Source organism: Alexandromys fortis, unplaced genomic scaffold (assembly GCF_014885135.2).
Source record: "Alexandromys fortis isolate MF-2015 unplaced genomic scaffold, M_Fortis_MF-2015_v1.1 scaffold_15, whole genome shotgun sequence".
In the NCBI taxonomy this organism is placed as follows: Eukaryota; Metazoa; Chordata; class Mammalia; order Rodentia; family Cricetidae; genus Alexandromys; species Alexandromys fortis.
Genome location: NW_026067911.1, coordinates 9,273,727 through 9,292,228, shown reverse-complemented (window position 1 = coordinate 9,292,228; position 18,502 = coordinate 9,273,727). Strand labels below are relative to the sequence as shown.

General features: G+C 44.7%; 1 protein-coding gene across 5 annotated transcripts in view; it reads right to left on the bottom strand.

Moving 5' to 3' along the window:
* Nucleotides 1-10,605, bottom strand: part of Intu (inturned planar cell polarity protein) — a 52,678-nt gene extending 42,073 nt beyond the window's left edge. For all 5 annotated transcript variants that reach the window (XM_050138474.1, XM_050138476.1, XM_050138475.1 and 2 more), the window contains exons 1-2: nt 10,379-10,605; nt 3,264-3,802 (exon numbers count right to left, since the gene is read on the bottom strand). In XM_050138474.1, the coding sequence (XP_049994431.1) occupies nt 3,264-3,802; nt 10,379-10,524 (685 nt within the window). In that variant the 5' untranslated portion in view covers nt 10,525-10,605. The remainder of the gene's footprint in view (nt 1-3,263; nt 3,803-10,378) is intronic.
* Nucleotides 10,606-18,502: the final 7,897 nt, after the last annotated feature.

Genomic DNA, 18,502 nt, shown 5'->3' with positions numbered 1-18,502 from the left:
AGACACTAAAATCCTGTCCTTGCAACAAACTGTGTGTTCTAGCCCCTCTCCTGCAGCCAGAAAGCATGAGAAGGGAAAAGCCAAACGCCGTCGGGGACAGAATAAGACAGAGACGCTGTCTGTAAGAAAACCAGAAAGTCGCGAGGAGCACAGGCAGGACTCCTGCTTAGGGCCTGAGAAAGGGCAAGAAGGAGGTACCACCCATGGAGAAGCCCCAGGTGGTGAAGATCCGCCTAAGGAACATGGTCATCCTGCCTGAAACGGTGGGCAATGGGGTGGGCAGGAGCCAAGCTCTACAGGTGAGTTCTCTCTCCATCACCTGCAAGCCTGTGAAGCACAGCTGGCCTGGCACCCACTCCTCCTGCTTTGTCCTTTCCAAGAAGCCGTGGCCAAAAGACTCATGTTCAGTCCCAAGGGAAACAAAATCGAGTTATGACCAAAAATGACTAATATTGAAGAAAAAAGCCCCACCAAGGCAGCTTCCACGATGTAGGTAAGAGAGTATATTCTATTTGCTCTGGTCTGAAAGATACCAGCTGGCTACTGCTTCCAGCTGATTGCCAAGCTTTCAGAGAATTCTTAGAAACAGAAATGTAGGCGAGCAGCAAATACTGGCACCACCCCCAAAGGACGGAAGTCTCCGAGACCTAAGCAAAGAAAGTAAGTGCAGGATGGGTTCTGCTGTTGTAAAAGGACAGAAGAGAAACATCACTGGCCTGTCTCACTAATGACAGGCGCACTTATAGCAGACAAGCCACACTCACAGAGAGAGGCCAGAAAGCAAGATGTGTACATGTGTATCACCATAGTGGGTAGCTGTGCACAGCGTCCTAACTCTGTCACCTGGAATACCGAGACCGACAATTTCAGTTGCTGATGGAACTGAGACCCTGAGACATCTCAAAGTCATCAAATGCAGACACAGGAAGAAGATACCTTTTTATTTGCTAAGGAAAATTTAACCCAGGTTTTATGGCACACACCTGTAATCCTAGCTTTTGGGGTGTAGAGGCAAGAGAATCAGGAGTTCAAGGCCAGCACGGGGTACATACGTGAGGAAGGCTCAACGTGTTTATGTGCATACCCGATGTTTGCATGCAAAGCTAGCTTAGTAACGGTGCATGCCCTTGGAGTCTAATCTGAAAAATAAACAAATATAATGAGTCAAGACCTTCTAAGATGCGTTGTAAAATTTACACCTCCAGTATTAGAGATAATGGAGAAGTGTGTGCCAGGGGAACACACAGATACACAAAAACAACCCAATACATAATATAAAACACTGTCGACACTTTAAAATAATAGGTGGAAAAATAACTAAAGATTCAAAAACAAAATCCTCCTAAAGCTGGAAATACTACCTGGTATATTAAGAAGTATACTACGAGAACAGACTATGGGCAACAGCTTGGCCGGTGCCCTGGTCTTTCCTGATCAAGCGTAATTGAAGGTCCTGAATTGCGAAGAACAGCAGTTATTCTATTCAAGGGATCAGCTCTTGAAGTTCACACACAGCCTCTGCTTGGGGCTGCTCTTTCTGGAGCTCCTCAAATCCACATATACCAACACGAAGATTCCGAATTAAATGTTCCCATCCTCAGCTCTCCCCTGAGTAAGTGCAAAGCCGTTCCGCATGCACTTGGATGCAGACCACACGTCTGGTGGAGCAGCAATGATGATGGAACAGCATTATTGTTGCCTGAGTGTCTTCCTATACTTCCATGCACTTCCTAAGCAGTCAGTAACCTTGCTGGCTTCCTCGATAAGTAGGCTTTCATCCATTAAAAGCTCCCGGAGCTACAGCAGCTAGGATGAATGTCAGTGCAGACAAAGAAACACTGGAAGGTCAATCCTTTCCCCAGGATTCAATGTTCTATCCTTCTTGGGTGGCCTTTTCTCTCTCTCTCTCTCTCTCTCTCTCTCTCTCTCTCTCTCTCTCTCTCTCTCTCTCTCTCTCTCTCTCTGTCTCTCTCTCTCTGTGTGTGTGTGTTACATGCACGAGTGTGTGCGAGTTTGTCCCTATGTACATGCAGAGGCTACTCAAAAAGCTGGAGTCTTCCTCTATCTTTCTCTCCCGGAGACAGGGTCTCTCCCCGAATCACAGCTGCTTGCTGCTTTGGCTGGGCCACATCTCGCTGTAAAATGTGGACGTGCATTTTGGAATTCATGCACTGACAGAGATCCTTCAGACACGTCTCCTTAGAATTGGCTTTGTGATGCTGCCACGTCGTCTGTCACACTGTGATGATGTCTATTTCTGACATCCTCTCCCGCTATTACATGAGCTCCTTTACACCACCAGTCAGCTCGTCAGTGTAAACTCCACACACCTGACACTTAACAGTCAAATGCGTTCTGAATCAATAAATAAACAATGCGATTTAGACTTCAGGACAGACAGACTTGAACATGTTTCTAAAACTCCTGTTTTAGGCTGGGTCAGCTGAGAAGACAGACACACTTCAGAGCAGTTAAGAATGCGCTTCCAGAGCCAGCAAGATGTTCAGTGAGTAAGCGCACTTGCCAACTAGTCTGGTGATGCCCAGGCCCGGAACCCATGATGGCAGGAGAGACCCACTCCCACGAGCTGCCCTCTGACCTCCATACATGCCAGGTACACGTGCCCAGGCACAAAGAAATAACCGTAAAAAGAAATATATTTTCACATTTGATTAGCCTATCATTATAAAGTAGAATAAGGTCGCTAATTAACTCACATGTCATATCACATGACTTAAAATCAGCAATACAAAAATATGCATCTTAAAATGTTCAAAATAATTAGTATTTTTCCTCTCAAAACTGGGATATTTTAGAGAAGTGCCCTTATAAAGGAACTTACATATAATACCACTGCCGTTAAGAAGGTCAATTGACAGTCTACAGCCACTCCAAGAACTTGGTGTCCTCAGTGCAAACATACAATTTAAAAGTATTTTTATTCATAAATTATATATTTTGCATTATGTTATTGGATGCAGCTGTTCCAGCCTAAATGATCACTGTATAATCAACTTAGTTTCTTCTCCTTGTCAGCAATCATAAGCAAGATGAAATAAAATTATACTATTCAAAACTTGAAGATGAGCTCTGCTCCCTGGTCTGAACTAGGTGCATGTTTCTGTTACACAGAAGCACTCCTTTGAAGATCATTCGTACCAACTTTACTTAGAGACTGTAAATCCTGCCTTCTACACTGTGGATCACACTGCCCTTAACCACGCATCTCTGCAAACAAGGATTGGGGCTGCAGCAGCACTTACCAACCAGGACCTGGCCGCTCTTCATGGCAGAGCTTCCTGGCAACAGGCCGTGCACCACAAGCCTCTCTCCATCAGCTGGCTTCCCGCTCCTCCTCCAGCTCCACTTGCTCTGATGGATGATTCCCACCAGCACTTCCAGGAGTTTGAGCTGCTCCCTGGGCTTGATGACGGTTAGCTTTTTGGGGTTGATATAGACAGTCACATCCTTGTACCGCTGTTGCACAGTGACCCCGGTCTTCTGGTTGGACTGATGCTTCAGGATGGACACCGGGCCACTGTCATTGCTGTTCTTTTTGTGGTAGCGCTTAGGTAAAAGGCTTTTGCTCTTCAGGATCTTGGTGAAGCGCTTGAGCTTGGGTTCATGCTTCTTTCTTTCTCTGGAGTCATCCTCTTCAATGATGACCTCCTTCTCACTGAACCTGACGTGGTTCACGGTCTGTGTCTCCGGAAGGAGGCTCTCCTCCTCGTCCTCACTCAGTTCCAGGTAAAACAGCTCGCCATTCCTCTGCACACTGTCCAGCCACTCGGGCTCCAGATCACTGTGTGAGAGAGGAAAGGTCACCTGCATGGTCACCCAATATCAGAAAGAGAGAGATGGGGGCAGGGTTAGAGTTTTAAAGAAGGGGGTACGGATCAAGCAGGCAGAGTGATACCAAAGAAAACCAATGAAATGGGGAAGGAAAGAACCTTTTCTATAACCTATTGGGCTATATACTTTTAAAAATAAAACTAATTCAGGCTCGCACCTGTAATTCCAGCACTTAGGAAACTGAGGCAGGAGGACTGCCATGAATTCAAGGTTAGCCTGGGCTACACAGTGAGTTCCAGGCTACAAAGTGAAACCCTATCTCAAAAACCAAAAACAAAGCAAAACAACAACAAAACTAATTTAGAAGTTGGGAGGATGGTTTGGTGGGTAAGGTACTTGCTGCGCAACTATGAGGACCTGAGTTCAGATTGCCAGCACCCATATAAAAAAGCCGGACTCAGGGAGGACACTGCACAGTGGAGTCCACTGAATTAACATGTTCCTTCTAGGAGGGAAGGGGAGGCTCAGGAGATTCAAGAGATAAAGAAACTGTCACAGGTCTGGGAAAGTAAAAACTTGACACTTTTAGAAGGCCCAGATTTACAGAAAGAGCAGGAACTGCTGGGGAAGCGACTCTAAACAGCAGCTGCCCAGGGGAGATGTTTGGGCCTGTGGAGCTGCCCACATGCTGTGCCCAGGGGAGATGCTTGGGCCTGTCTACATGCTGTGCAGAGGGCTCCAGGGCTGCAGCTTCTGAGTCTCCATTCATTCTGGGTGACGCATATGCTTCTGAGGTATCCTTGCCCCTTGAAAGTAACCCCTTATAACTCCTGTTAGTGACCCCCACAGATCCTCACTGACTCACCAAGTCCGACACTGCTGTCTACTCTGCAGTGAGTAAACACATATGTGTTGTGTCTTCTGAGAAAAATCCCTCACACAATGACATGGTAGCACATGTCTAGCTCAAAAGGCGAGCTCAGGTTCAGTGAGAGACTCTGTCTCAAAAAGTAGGGTAGAGTGCAATAAAGGCCCAGCAATATCACCTCTGGCCTTCACGTGTGTACTACACCTGGGCAAACATGCCCATAACACCCAAATGTGCTTGTGGACACATGCGCTCATACACAGACACACACTCTCACACACACACACACACACCACTAACCCAGCCACCGTGTGGTTATAGCTCACTTTGGACATCTCAAAATTCGCATTGATCATTGAAAGTATTGACAGAACCCACAGAAGCCAGCTGCCTGGAAAACACGGGTAAGTGTCCTATCTGCACGGGGAGCACTTGGGATGGCTTCAGCTAGAATGAAGTCATGCATCATGTACTTTGTTTAGATAACAATTTTCAAAAAAGCAGCATCATCTTTCCACAGACTGCAACCATGGCCGAAACCAGCCAGCTATAATCACAGTCCGCAATGAGCCTAGCTGTAACCTCTAATTTCTGCACAACGCCTCATTAGCAGCAACAGTAAGGAGAGTAAAGCCACACTTTACATAATTCATCCTGTGGCCATAAAAGAGGATAGATGGGAAGTCGGTTGTTAAGTGGCCAAATTATTGCCATTAAAGTGGAAACAGCATTAAACAGCAACAACACCCATGCTGTGGCAATAAACCGACGGCTCTGTTCTGTTCTGAGGCACAGGCTGCCTTCCACGCTGCCATTCTTTAAAGTGACACTGGTTTGTCACCATGTGGGGAGAGTCTTAAGCTGAGCACCTAGGCAGGAGAGGGTCTAGTCTGTGTTCTAATCATTCACCCAACGGAAGTCTCCTTTGCTTTCCTGAGTGTTTAGTAGCAACTCTGATTCTTGTATTAAATTTTTGTCAAGTACTGCTTTCTGAATACCATATAAATTAGTCCCCAAAATTCTATCACTATCGTGGTCTTTACAGATAGTTAGTAACACACAGTCAGTATAGCTGGTTAGTACACATGGTCTGTATAGCTGGTTAGTACACATGGTTTGTATAGCCGTTAGTACACAGGGTCTATATAGCTGGTTAGTACACACAGTCTATACAGATGGTTAGTACACATAGTCTGTATAGCTGGTTAGTATACATGGTCTGTACTGATGGTTAGTACACATGGTCTGTATAGTTGGTTAGTACACCACACAGTCTGTACAGATGGTTAGTACACATGGTCTGTATGGCTGGTTAGTAACACATGATCTGTATAGCTGGTTAGTACACACAGTCTGTACAGATGGTTAGTTACACATGGTCAGTATAGCTGGTTAGTAACACACGGTCTGTATAGCTGGTTAGTAACACACGGTCTGTATAGCTGGTTAGTAACACACGGTCTGTATAGCTGGTTAGTATACATGGTCTGTATAGCTGGTTAGTAACACACGGTCTGTATAGCTGGTTAGTATACACGGTCTGTATAGTTGGTTAGTATACATGGTCTGCATAGCTGGTTAGTACACATGGTCTGTATAGCTGGTTAGTATACACGGTCTGTATAGTTGGTTAGTATACATGGTCTGCATAGCTGGTTAGTACACATGGTCTGTATAGCTGGTTAGTAACACAGACTTTTCAAGTGTACATTAATCATAAAAAAGTAAAGCAATAGGTGGCTAAAGACACCAAAACTAACACTTCACTGGTCTAGATGGTTCCAATACTTGGCATCACTTTAGATGCCCAGTGCCACTTAGATCACCAGGCACATATATCGGGCGCTTCAACCTCACCTCTCCTTGAAGTTAGTGTTTAGCATCTTACAGTTCTGATCTGAGGATTCCAGACAGCTGTGAGACCCCTGGAAGCCTTTAGGTGACAAGTGAACAATAACCTTTCCTAAAATTAATTTATTTTTATTTTATGTGCATGGGTGTCGTGTCCCCGGGAACTGAAGTCACAGACAGCTGTGTGCTGGATGTAAGGGAGAGGGCCTTGGACTTCCAGCAGGGCAGGGTACCCTGCCCTCTCTCAGGACTGGAGGGGGAGGGAAGAAGGGTGAGTGGGGGAGCAAGAGGGAAGTGGGAGAAGGGAAGGAAGTGGAAATTTTGATTGGCATTATTTATAAAGAACAAAAAAGAACAATAAAATAAAAAGTACATTACTGCTGACTCTTGAAGTCACTACAAAAATGTGAACTGAAACAGCTAGATTTAATTCCTGCTCTAAAAGAATTTTTTTAAAATATGGGTTCATTTTTGACTTAAAGAAGGTTGCAAAGGTGCTCCTGTGTTCCCATAAAACCCCGTTCCCCTGTGTTAACATCTTACCCAGCTGTTACTCACTTGCCAGTAAGACGCTAACGCTGGCCTGTGAGCTGACTCCAGACTCCATTTCTGTTACTGCTCTTCTATTACCATTCTGTTTGGGCTCCAGGATTCCACCCAGCAGATCGTGTTGCTGCTCGCCATCAGGTCTCCCTCGTCTCTGTGGTTTGCGATTTTCTCAGCCCTTGCTGAGGTCTCCCCCATCCACCTCTTGGTTAGGGCGATGTCTGCCCAATGCCCTGTTCTACAGCCAGTTGTTAACTCCTGTTTTTCTTTAGCTCCCTAACTCTCCCCCACCTTTTCCCTTTTATGCCTTCCATATGCACCATCATGGGTTCTTTTTCAGCTTCTCTTCCCCACAAAACAAAGGTTTCTGTTTTTTTTTAACTTTGAGTTTTATTTATTATTATTATTGTGTATATTTGCAAGTGTGTGTGTGCAAGTACAAATGTGCCATGTGGCATGTGTGAGAACAGAGAACTCTGTGGAGTCCATTCTGTTCTTCCACCATGGGGGGTCCCAGGAATCGAACTCAGGCTGTCTGGCTTAGCAGCAAGCAGTTTCATCTTCTGAGCCATCCAGACAGATATCACAGCAGTGTTTTCATTTACCACAGTGTAAATGTAACATGCTTGCTACATTTTCTGCCCACATGGATCTTGAGAAGATCCACACGGTATGCATCCTGACCTGCACATTTCCTCATTTAAGTAAAATGGATATTTGCACTATCCCAAATAATTACATCCTCCTCCTCTTGGGAAAAGAACCGTGCACTTTTCCCAAAGTGGTCACCGTGAACTTAAATGACACTAGCAGGTATAAGAGCAGGACAAGTGTAGACACACGAAACAGAGAACTAAACAATGGGTGATGAGGTGATGGTTAACCTCACTGTCAACATTATGGGGTCTTTCAACTGTATTTTAATAAAGACTGTCTAAAGATCTGAGAGTAAAGCAGTCCCACTGGTCAGCCTTACAGACCAGATTATGATAACATATGCCTTTAATCCCAGTGATGCACATTTTTAATTCCAGCCCTAGAGAGGAATATAAAACGGGAGGAGACAGCTCTTGACACACGGTCTAATGCTGAGATTCCTGGCGGCAGAATTGCCATTTCAGACTGAGGTCAAGGTAAGAGCCAGTGGCTGACTGTTTTGCTTTTCGGATCTTTAGGTTGAACTCCAATTTCTGATCCTGAGTTTTTATTAATTGTGCTTCATTTGGCGCCTAACCTTTTGAGGGTATGAATTCACAAAAATGCTGACTGCCTGAGGCTTTTTAGTCACCAGCCCAGGTCAGAGTTGGGATTAAAATTCCAGGTCTAGGATCTGGACCCAAACCTAGCCACCTGCGTTCAGGAGAAAAAGTAGCACTCCCAGCTCCCATCTGCCCCAGCGTAACTTCCATGTAAGGATGGAAAGTACACAGAGAATCTGGACACTGTAATCTATTGTGTTCTCTTTGAATTGTTTGACTGCTGAAGAAGGAGCAACAGCTGCTAAAAGACATTGGATTACTAATGCTGCTGGATTAATCCAACCTATATCTTTTGAAAATGCCTTGACTTCAAAATTAAAGTCAAAAGATATGTTACTTGGAGAAGAGATTTTGCTTTTGTTTCTAAAGGAAGTGAGAGGCTGTAGATTCATTCTGGGTTAAGAAAAATAAGATTTGATCAAAATGTCTTGACTACAAAATTTAAGTCAAATATATGTTGCTTTGGAGAAGAGGTTTCACTTTTCTTTCCATAAGAAGTGAGAGGCTGTGGCTTCATTCTTGGTTAAGAAAAATAAGGTTTGATCAAGGAAGACCCCCTGAAAAATCTCCAATGGGAACAGATGACCCAGATGACCCAATGTTTCAGAGTACGTTTGTTGCAGTTTCCTCTGAGTTCTACATCCAGAACAACCTCAAGACTACTGGCTGAGATGATCCAGTCTCACAGAATAATCCAGTAAGGACTTGACCATAATCCTAAATTTTCTTTGGGTCCCGATAAGATTATCAGCATCCCCACTGTGGCTCTGAAACTATACAAGAAAGCCAGCTGAGCATAAACCTGCCTGCCTATGCCTACCAGCACCACCTTCCATGCTTTCTGCCTTGAAGCTTTGGTTTGGAGGGATTGTTATAGAATAAAGAGCAAGCAGACCTGTCTTCAAGGCCCTGCCTTGACTTCTCTTAGTAATGAATGGTAACCTGGAATGGTAAGCCAAGTAAACCCTTTCTCCTCTAACTTGGTCATAATTTCCTATTACAACAACAGCCATGAAACTAGAACAAACCACAGATTTCTAAAGCACTTTTAAGATGACAATGATAACTTACAAAAAGTTAATATTTTCACATTTGTTCAAAATTTTAAGAATACAATCTATCCCTATTAAGCTTCCACAATGGATTTAAGCAGGGTTTTCCTTCACTTTTAATGACAAAAAAAAAAAGGTGTTATATACTGTTCGTTGAAGATGCTGTAACTGCTAGTTCTAACCACACATAAAATGTTATCCTAAAACTATAGATAACCAGTGGCCTGAACCCTTCCACTGCCAGGCTTTCACTATAAGTCACCACCGGCTTTTCTAAGAAGTCCTTAATACACAGCAACAGGTAGGGATTACTTAAAAAAAAAATAAAATACTGTGAATCAAAATAACTCATTCATGGTATTACCAATAATTTTGACTTGAAATAGAAAGCTCTGGGGTTGAATAGAAAAAAATATAGCATGAATATCTACCCTGAAGCCAGAGAGGCTGTCTTGATAGTGAGGCGCTGAGGAGACTTCCTCTCTGCAATCTATTTCTTTCCCTAAGAGGAAAACATCTCCATAGTATAAAATAGTTGCTTTACAACATGTGTAGTGTCTCTTCCCTTGTAAATACGCAGAAGTCTGCAGGTGGAGAGGGACTTCAGAGGTTGGCTGCATTTGCTGCTCTTGGAGAGGACAGGGGTTCAGTTCCAAGCACCCACACAGTGGTTCACAACCACTGGAAACTCTAGTTCCAGGGATCCAGCGCCTTCTTCCGGCTTCTATGGACACTGCACTCACGTGCACAAACACACAAAGACACATAGGTGCACACAATCAAAAATAATAAAAAGCAATTATTTTTTAAAAATGCGCCGGAGTCCACGTCACAAGGAAGAAGGCAGTACTGCAGGACAGGGTTCAGGAGCAGCACAGACATCCTTTCACAGAGCACAGAGCCCACCGGGAGGCGGGCACCGCAGCAAGCAGACCAGCGCCGCGCCCCCTGCACGAGCTCCGGGCCCGGGCCCCGCAATCCCGAGGTCCCGCCATCCCCGGGAGCCTTACGTGTCGCTGCTGGCTGAGGAGCAGGAGTCCAAGTCGCTGGCCCCGGCGTCGGAATCGCCCTCCTCCTCTTCCTCCTCCTGTGAGGACAGGTCTCCGGGGAGCTCGGCCGGGCGCCCACGCGAGTCTCGCCACGCGGGGTCAGACATCGTCAGGATCGCAAGAGCTCCTGGTGGAAGAACTCAGACCCCAGCGCCAGCCAGCCGCACCTCCAGCCGCGCCGCCATGTTGCCAGGCCGGGCCACGTGACCCCGATGTTCGGCTGCGATTGGCTGAAGCTCCGGTTGCCCGGGAGACAGAGAAGCTTCCCGGTGAAGACGCGGAGCTTTGAAGAGAGCCAATGTGTACTTTCCACAGGCTGTGCACTCTCTGCTCAGCGTTTCCTCAAGCAGAGTGTGAGGCGTCTGCTTCTTTCGCCCCTTTTCTTTTTTTTTTTTCCTTTCCAGGCTTGTCCTGTTTTATTTTATTTTTCTAATTTTTTAAAATTGTGATCCAGAAGGTTGGGTTCCATTTGGCCAGGTTTGTTGTTGTTGTTGTTTTGACAGAGCCCTAGAGGTAAAGAGCCTTTGCACTCGTAGGTGCTAATGCAAATATTTCAGTTCTTTCTTTTTAAAAAACAATTTTTATCTGTGATTTGTTAATACTTAACATCAAGTATTTTTAAGGTACATAATAGCTATCACTGAGTCATTCATTGCCAACTCAATTACGTTCAGTCTCAATTCATATACTATGCTAAGTATTTGCATACATTGAAGGAAACAGTTCTCTATAATTAAATAAGAAACTGAAACTTAGTGAGGTAGGAATGGTTATGCAGCTAGCAGGCAACAACAAAGTCAACCAAGAAATGAGCTTTAACTATTGCAGCACACTGCATTTTCTCCTCGGGAGCCACTGCTCCAGGTTTCATTTTCCAAGATCAGCCAAGTGAGAAAGTATTACATGATAAGTTCTCAAAGTGAGCGATGTGTTCTAGATTGCACATCACTCTGGGTCATGGTGAAATCTCACACAGCCCTGCTCCCTTCTCTTGGTTCAGTGTATGTACACTAGCATACGCAACTCACCTGCTGGTCCCTTCTGACTGGTTAGAAGACAAGTCGTCAGGGTGTCGGGACCACAGTGACTGTGCTCAAGTATGATGACTAGATCATTCACCTAATGTCACTCTGCATCTAGAAAAAAATACTGGTTTTCCACTCCTAATATACCACAATCAACAAAGAAGACACCTGTGACCTCAAACGGTATGGAGATGTCTCCCCACAAGCAGGCAGTGGACCCCAGCAGTGTCCAGCTAATCCAGTAACTTCGACATGGCTGGAGATGCTCAGATAACACATGTCGAGGGATCATTCCCAAGACTGCCGCCCCATCCTTTCCCTTAAAGATGGCAGTCACAGGCCCCAGCTTGTCTACTGCCTACAACATAAGGTTCTCATAACCCTCTCCTTAAATTTGAATAGTCTACTTGAGTGGCTCACAGAGCCAGGGAAATCCTTATCGTTACCATTTTATTGTGCATCATTACAAAGACTCTAGATGAAAAGATACACAGGGTGAGGTAAGGGAGAAGGAGTGCAGAAATTCAGCGACACCCTTCACTGTCCACTCTCTGAGAGCCTCCATAAGCTCATCAATCCGGAGGGTCTCTGGACCTTGTCTTTCTGGTTCTTATGGAAATGTAATCACATCGGCCAGATTGCTAACAGGCTGCACAGAAAGACTCAGCAGTGCCTGGGTTTATCTATTCTTCTGTATTTCTTTCTTCTAGGAAGGGGCAGGATCCCTCTGGAATGTCAAGTGTCTTATGACCTACTGTCAGATAGGGACAGGTCACTGTATTAAAGAGGCTTGCTATAATCGTTATATTTATGATAAAACATGTATACTTTCCCACCACTACAATTTCAAACAATCAGATTTGCCTAAGATTTCCCTCCAAAATAAAATAGTGCTTTAGGTATCTGATTGATAAGTTAGTCATTTGTTTGTTATTTGTTTGTTTGTTTGATACAGGGTCTCACTGTGCAGCTTTGGCTGGACTGGAACACACTATGTAGGCCAGGCTGACCTTACATTCACAGAGATTGGCCTGCCTCTGCCTCCCAAGTTCTTGGAGGAGAGATGTACACAGCTATGCCTGGCTGCATTTCTTCATTTTTAAAGCAACCTAGTAGAAGATTTTTTTTTTAAAAAGTAAAAGACATTTAAAAATATTTTATGTTATGTATGTGGGTGTTTTGCCTGCATGTATTTCTGTGTACTAAGTGCGTGTCTAGTGCCCTCAGAGGCTAGAAAAGGGTCACAGACCCCTCTGGAATTTGAGTTCCAGACAGTTGTGAGCTGCCATGTAGCTGCTGAGACTCTAACCTAGATTCTCTAAGAAGAGAAGCAAGTGCTTCCAACCACCATCTCCCCAGTCCTATAAAAGACATTTTCATTAACAAAATATCCAATTTTCTTCCCCCAAGCAATAGTCTATAATTTCTATGAGCATCTATTAATTTTACATTGTGCTCATAAACCTCATAATGTTTTACTTCACTAGAGAATAGAGTCCAAATTCTGTATAGTCTTTAAAATGCTTTTCCCAGTTCAGGCTGGGGATGCAGCTCAGTTGGCAGAGTGCTTATGTAGCATGCAGGAAGCCATGAGTTCAATCCCCAGCATTATATAAACCAGCTGTTGTGGTGCACATCTGTAGTCTCATCACTAGGGAGACAGAGGCAGGAGGAGCAGAAGTTCAAGGTCATCCTTGCTTTTGTAGAGAAGTTGAGGCTTGTCTGGGATTCATGAAACCTTGTCTCGGAAACATTTTTCTCTATATCAAATAACTGAGTATCACCTGGGAGTTAGATCCTTCATTCCTATTATCTATTAACCTCATTAAGGCAGTGTGGCCAACATGTCTGATCAAAAGGAATCACTCACAACTTACTGACGGTACAGTTTTTGATACCTTGCCCCACATCATTGAGATCAGAATCTGCAGAGGAGATGCCTATAAATCTCTGTTGTTGTTTTTTAAAGGATTTATTTTTTCCTTATGTATATGGATGTGTGGCTCGCATGTACGTATGTGCACCACGTGTATGCCTGGTACCTGAGGAGGTCAAGAGAGGGTGTTGGATCCCCTATAACTGAAGTTACTGCTGGTTGTAAGCCACTATGTGGGTGCCAGGAATCACACTGAGTCCTCTGCAAGAAAAACAATTATTCTAAACCATGAGCCATCTCTCCAGCTCCCAAATCTCTGTTTTAAGTGAGGGCCCTGAATGGTTTGGAAATCTTGGGAAATGATGCCCTAAGCTTTGCCCCAGTCTTGTGTGGGACAGGATGGCTGGTACTTTCCAACACTCTGCCACCACTCCCACTTGCTGAATTTGAACCTGACTGTCTCTGAATCTCTCCACAGAGCCACATCTGTACCCCCAGCACGTCAGTCTCTGCAAGCTTCACCTTCCTGTTCTGTACATTCACTGCACAGGACTGTTAGGAGTATAGTGAATTGATTCGTGTGAAATACCTGATGCAAAACTTTTCAATAGACTGAGTCACTCTGTGGACTTAGGCAGTTCTCTTGATGCTTCTACAGGATGCATTTGTTCAGGTACAATACAACCTTTACAGTACAACAATAGCTCTCTTTTAAAATAGCATTCCAGATACACCTACCTGAGTCAGAAGTCCTTTTTCCTATCTTCACTCAATCAATATTCCATGCGTATACATGTATGTATATGTTTGTGTATGTATATGCATATGCATAAATGTCCCCAAATGACAGTCTCCTAGAGACATGATGACATGACTGGCTGTCCCTTCTCTAAACTTCTCTCCTTTCACAAACTTGACTCACAGAAAACAAAAGAAAGAAAAAAAAATTCTCCATAAAAGTATATTGTAAAAAATTCCTCTTAGTAGACATTCCATATGTCAGCTTCCTGAACTAATTAAGTTCCATCTGTTAGCTTAATGTGTGTGTGTGTGAGAGAGAGAGAGAGAATATGTGTGTGATGACCTTGCTTGATCTTTCATACCCACATACAATATAACAACAATTATTTTTATTCTTAATTTAATTTGGGGGGATGTGGTATTAGCAAATTGTATCTCTAACTTTATTAATTTTTAATATCCTTGTACGTGTTGGGAAAGAATGGAGTAGGAAAAAGACAATGGCATCAGGACCTTGTGAAAACACTCTGTTAGTCCAAGGGCTTAATAATTAGAAGTCACAAGAAAACTTTAAAGACTTAGACTGTGGTATATTCTCATTTTCCATTTTTGACTACATAGAAATGGAAGTTCAGAAATGTTTAGTTTAACATGCAGGGGACACAAGGTCCCAATTTCCATAGATCACCATCTCAATTAGGCAAACAATACAATTCAGACATAAAATACTCCAGATAAGAACACAATTAAATATTTACCATCGTTAGCAGGCTCAAGGGCTCTTTATTTAGTAGCTGGAGAAACCAGCAATGAGAGAGAAATGAAAGCAGGGCTACGGGAGGTGATGTTGAGTTAAACCACAGGGCACGAATTTATGTCAGGGAGCTTCGTCGGGAGCTAATCAATATTACCCTAAGTGTGAACATAGGACTATGCTTTATGAAATGAGCAATCATGGGTTTAAAAACTATTTTAAGGTGATTTTAAAAATGATGATAGGTCAATAAATATTTAAGATACTGTGACTTTCTAACGTTGAGTTTTCCAAAATTGAAGATAGAATCACAATACACAAAAGACACTCACAATGCTAAATTTATGGAATGAAGTTACAGTCTGACATTTTAATTTCCTCACATGAAGTTGGAATCCCTTGTTCATACAGCACTTAATTGTGATAAGAGCATTTAACTGAGGATAGAGCACAGAGGAGGCTCTAGAAGCAGGCTGGGTAGCTTAGTGATAAAACGCTTCTTTATCTTGCACAAAACTGTAGGTTCAATCCCCACTTCTGCAGAAACCAAACAACGGATTAAATTACTTCCCATTCGGTCACCCAGTAGCGGAAGCAGATGACACCATTCGTGCCCCAAGCCCAGTTGGTCCAGTCTTGTCCTCATTCTCCATCTCTACTTACAAACTATAAACGCATTTGTTGAGCTGTTCTGCCGCCAGTTTCTTATGCACATAATGAATTTTAAGCTGTTTAACACCCCCTTTATCCTGTCTCTCCCCTTCGCTGCTAGAACCCTTCTTCTCTCTCAGCCTCCTACTTTCAAGTCTTTGAGTGTGTGTGCAACCCACTGGGTTTCAGTAGGGTTGTCTCCATGAGCAAGAGATGTTCCTAAAAGGAAGACGTAGAAATCTTGCCCATACAACTTTAAAGCACAGATGATACACTGGTCTGGTTAATGAGACGGGCAATAAATGGATGGATAAGATTTAAAGGGTGTTTCTATTATATCTATACAAACCTTTATATGTGTCAGCAAAAGGTATTTGAATAGTATGAATGTGTGTGAAAATAGATCCTCATCAAGTGAGAGAGGAACTTCGACACAAGGTTTTAAACAGGTGTTTTGAAAACACAAAATGACAGAACACAGAAAAATCAATGCAATACGAAGATGAGAAGACTTTCATAGTCTTTTAAAAAGAAATCCCTGTGAGCCGTGGTCCTGACAAACTGTGTTTCAGAGTCCTCTGGGCTACTCGGGCAGATGGTAGCAGTTACGTCTAATGCCCATGAAATGGCTTTTTGGTCTAATGCTGAACAGGTGTATTCCGGAAATACCCATTCCGAACTGATCACCCCCAGGCCGAAGACACCAGTTTAAACGGTTTAAACATTTTCTTTTGCCCTGCTTCATTCAGGCAGGCTTGTGCTTTAGATTTAAGGCCCTGTATTGTTAATCAGTTTGGATTCTTTTTTTTTTTTTTCTATTTGACATTTCAAACAAGAAAAATATGAGGAAATTCTATTGCAATGGAGTCTTGTGGAGTTTAAAATAAATTCCCCTCCCAGCTAGGCCAAAATCACGCTGCGAAAGATTTTACAGTGAGCGCCACTCGGGGTCACTCCTCAATTGTAATTTTTGTCAAATGCAAGGGGGATTGTCCTGGAGAATTTAACTCCTTAACAGTATTTCATTTTACATGGCAACAGTTGTCTAGCGGGGTGCAGAACGGGGCGCAGAAAAATTTTCGAGTTTCAAAAGACAGCTCTGGAGTCAAAGAAATCCGATTTTAAAACTCCTTGCATAACGCCCCCTCCCTCACACTTTCTGCAGCTCGTATGGTTTTGTACAAAGACTTAAAAGGGTCGCTTGAAACGTTTACAGATGAGAGAAGTCACGTAAACGTCCCTGGCAGGTTTTTGCTAAGCTGGCTTACCCGTCCTCACCGCAAACGTATTCAAGAGAAACTTCATTTACGTCTTAGCCAGTCCCCCTCCCATCATATCTCGGTAAGGCCGGGACTTCCGAGTTAGCAACGTTAACTGTCGTCCTTTTCAGCCATTCACTCCACAAGTCAAGATGTACCGCGTGGATTCCTTTCTCACCAATAAACTCATCGCCTTCAGCGTGGGTTTTAATCTTTGTGAGTCTGGTTTGCATAAAAGACAGGGTCGAATACGCTGATGGAAAGTTGAGATTCACTTCCTTAGGAGAACTCCTGTGTTGTGTAGCTAATGGTCCGCGGCGCTTAGCGGGTGGGGTGAAATTAGATTTGTTAAAACAGAAATTCTTTCTAATCTCACTCACAAAGCCCAGGCAAAGCTCTCAGCTTCCCTCAAATCCCCCACAGAAAGTGCAGAGCAACTTGAAAGAGAGTTTCGGCTACATACACATGGTCCTCTTGGAGTCTCACCGAGCCTATTGGTGTGGGGTTGGAGTCTCTTGCGACCCGGGACTGCACAGACTCCAGGAGGGGAGCCCTGCTTCTAGGCGAACCCAGCCTCTGAGCCCAGCCCGGCCGCACCCTGGGAGCCCACACTGACCTGTGTAGCAGGACGCGCTGCACCGAATCCAGGTCCTCCAGGTTGCGGGGCGCAGGCTTGGGGATGCTGGTCTTACCCCCCTGAAACATGCCCGTGGGGAGCCGCCGCGATGGCGAGTCTCGGGGCGGCGGCGGGTGTCAGCGGGTCCCCAGCTCCACTAAGGTCCTGGATAAAGGACACGAATGCCCAGGTGGCACTGTGGGTCCCTGTGTCCCGGGGTCACCAGGGGGAGCAATCTCGACGTCTCTGCAGATGGGCGATCTAGTGGTGCCCCCCGGACCCCCGGGGCCCGGGTGCGTCGCAGTCCCTCTCTGCACCCGGGGTCCCCGCGACCCCTCCAGGAACCTAGCTCCAGGGGCGCTCTTTTGCCGCCCAGTGCGCGCTCCGCGCCTCACTTTGAGTACAGGGACCTCAGGCAGCCCCAATTTAGGACACAAGTGTCCAGGCGCCGCCCCAGGGCAGGACGCTGCCACCTGAGGCCACCAACAAGCCAGGCAGAAGGAGGCGCTTGCGGGACGAATGAGCCAGCCCTGTGGCTGTGCAGCAGACTGAGAAAGTAAATTGGGAAGAGGAGCCAGATGCCCCTGTGGGTGGGACTTTAAACCCTTTAACCATGTGCAAGCTGGGTTGGTGGCATTCTTCTTTTCTGCACTCGGGAGGCTGAGGCAGGAGGATAGTTACCAGTTGGAGGCCAGCCTGCTCTATGTAAGAAGAGCCAGGTCAGTCAGGGCTACCTGCAAGGCCCTGTCCTGAAACAAACACGCAAACATTAAAACAAGAAACCATATATGAGTGAGTACAGTGTGAAGGGTGAGCACAGGCGTGTCTGACATGGAGTCTTTATACTCCTTGGGAGATAGCTTTAAAATGTACTTGCCTTCAGTTGTTCCTTGGTTTCAAAGCAACATATACCATATACCTCGTGGTCAGGGTGAGTAGGAGAAGGGAGGGAGGGAGGGAGGGAGAGAGGAAGGGAGGGAGGGAGAAAAGGAAGGGTAAGTGGAAGGTTAGTTTAATGTTCAACGTTGGGGGGGGGTTGACTGTTGGGGATGGGGGATGACCCACGAGAGACTTCAGGATCTGTTCTGAACCTGATTCAGAATCAGATAGAATGGTAGAGAGAAGGAATGGAGAAGTTGGAAGGTGTTTTAAAATGTGTCGAA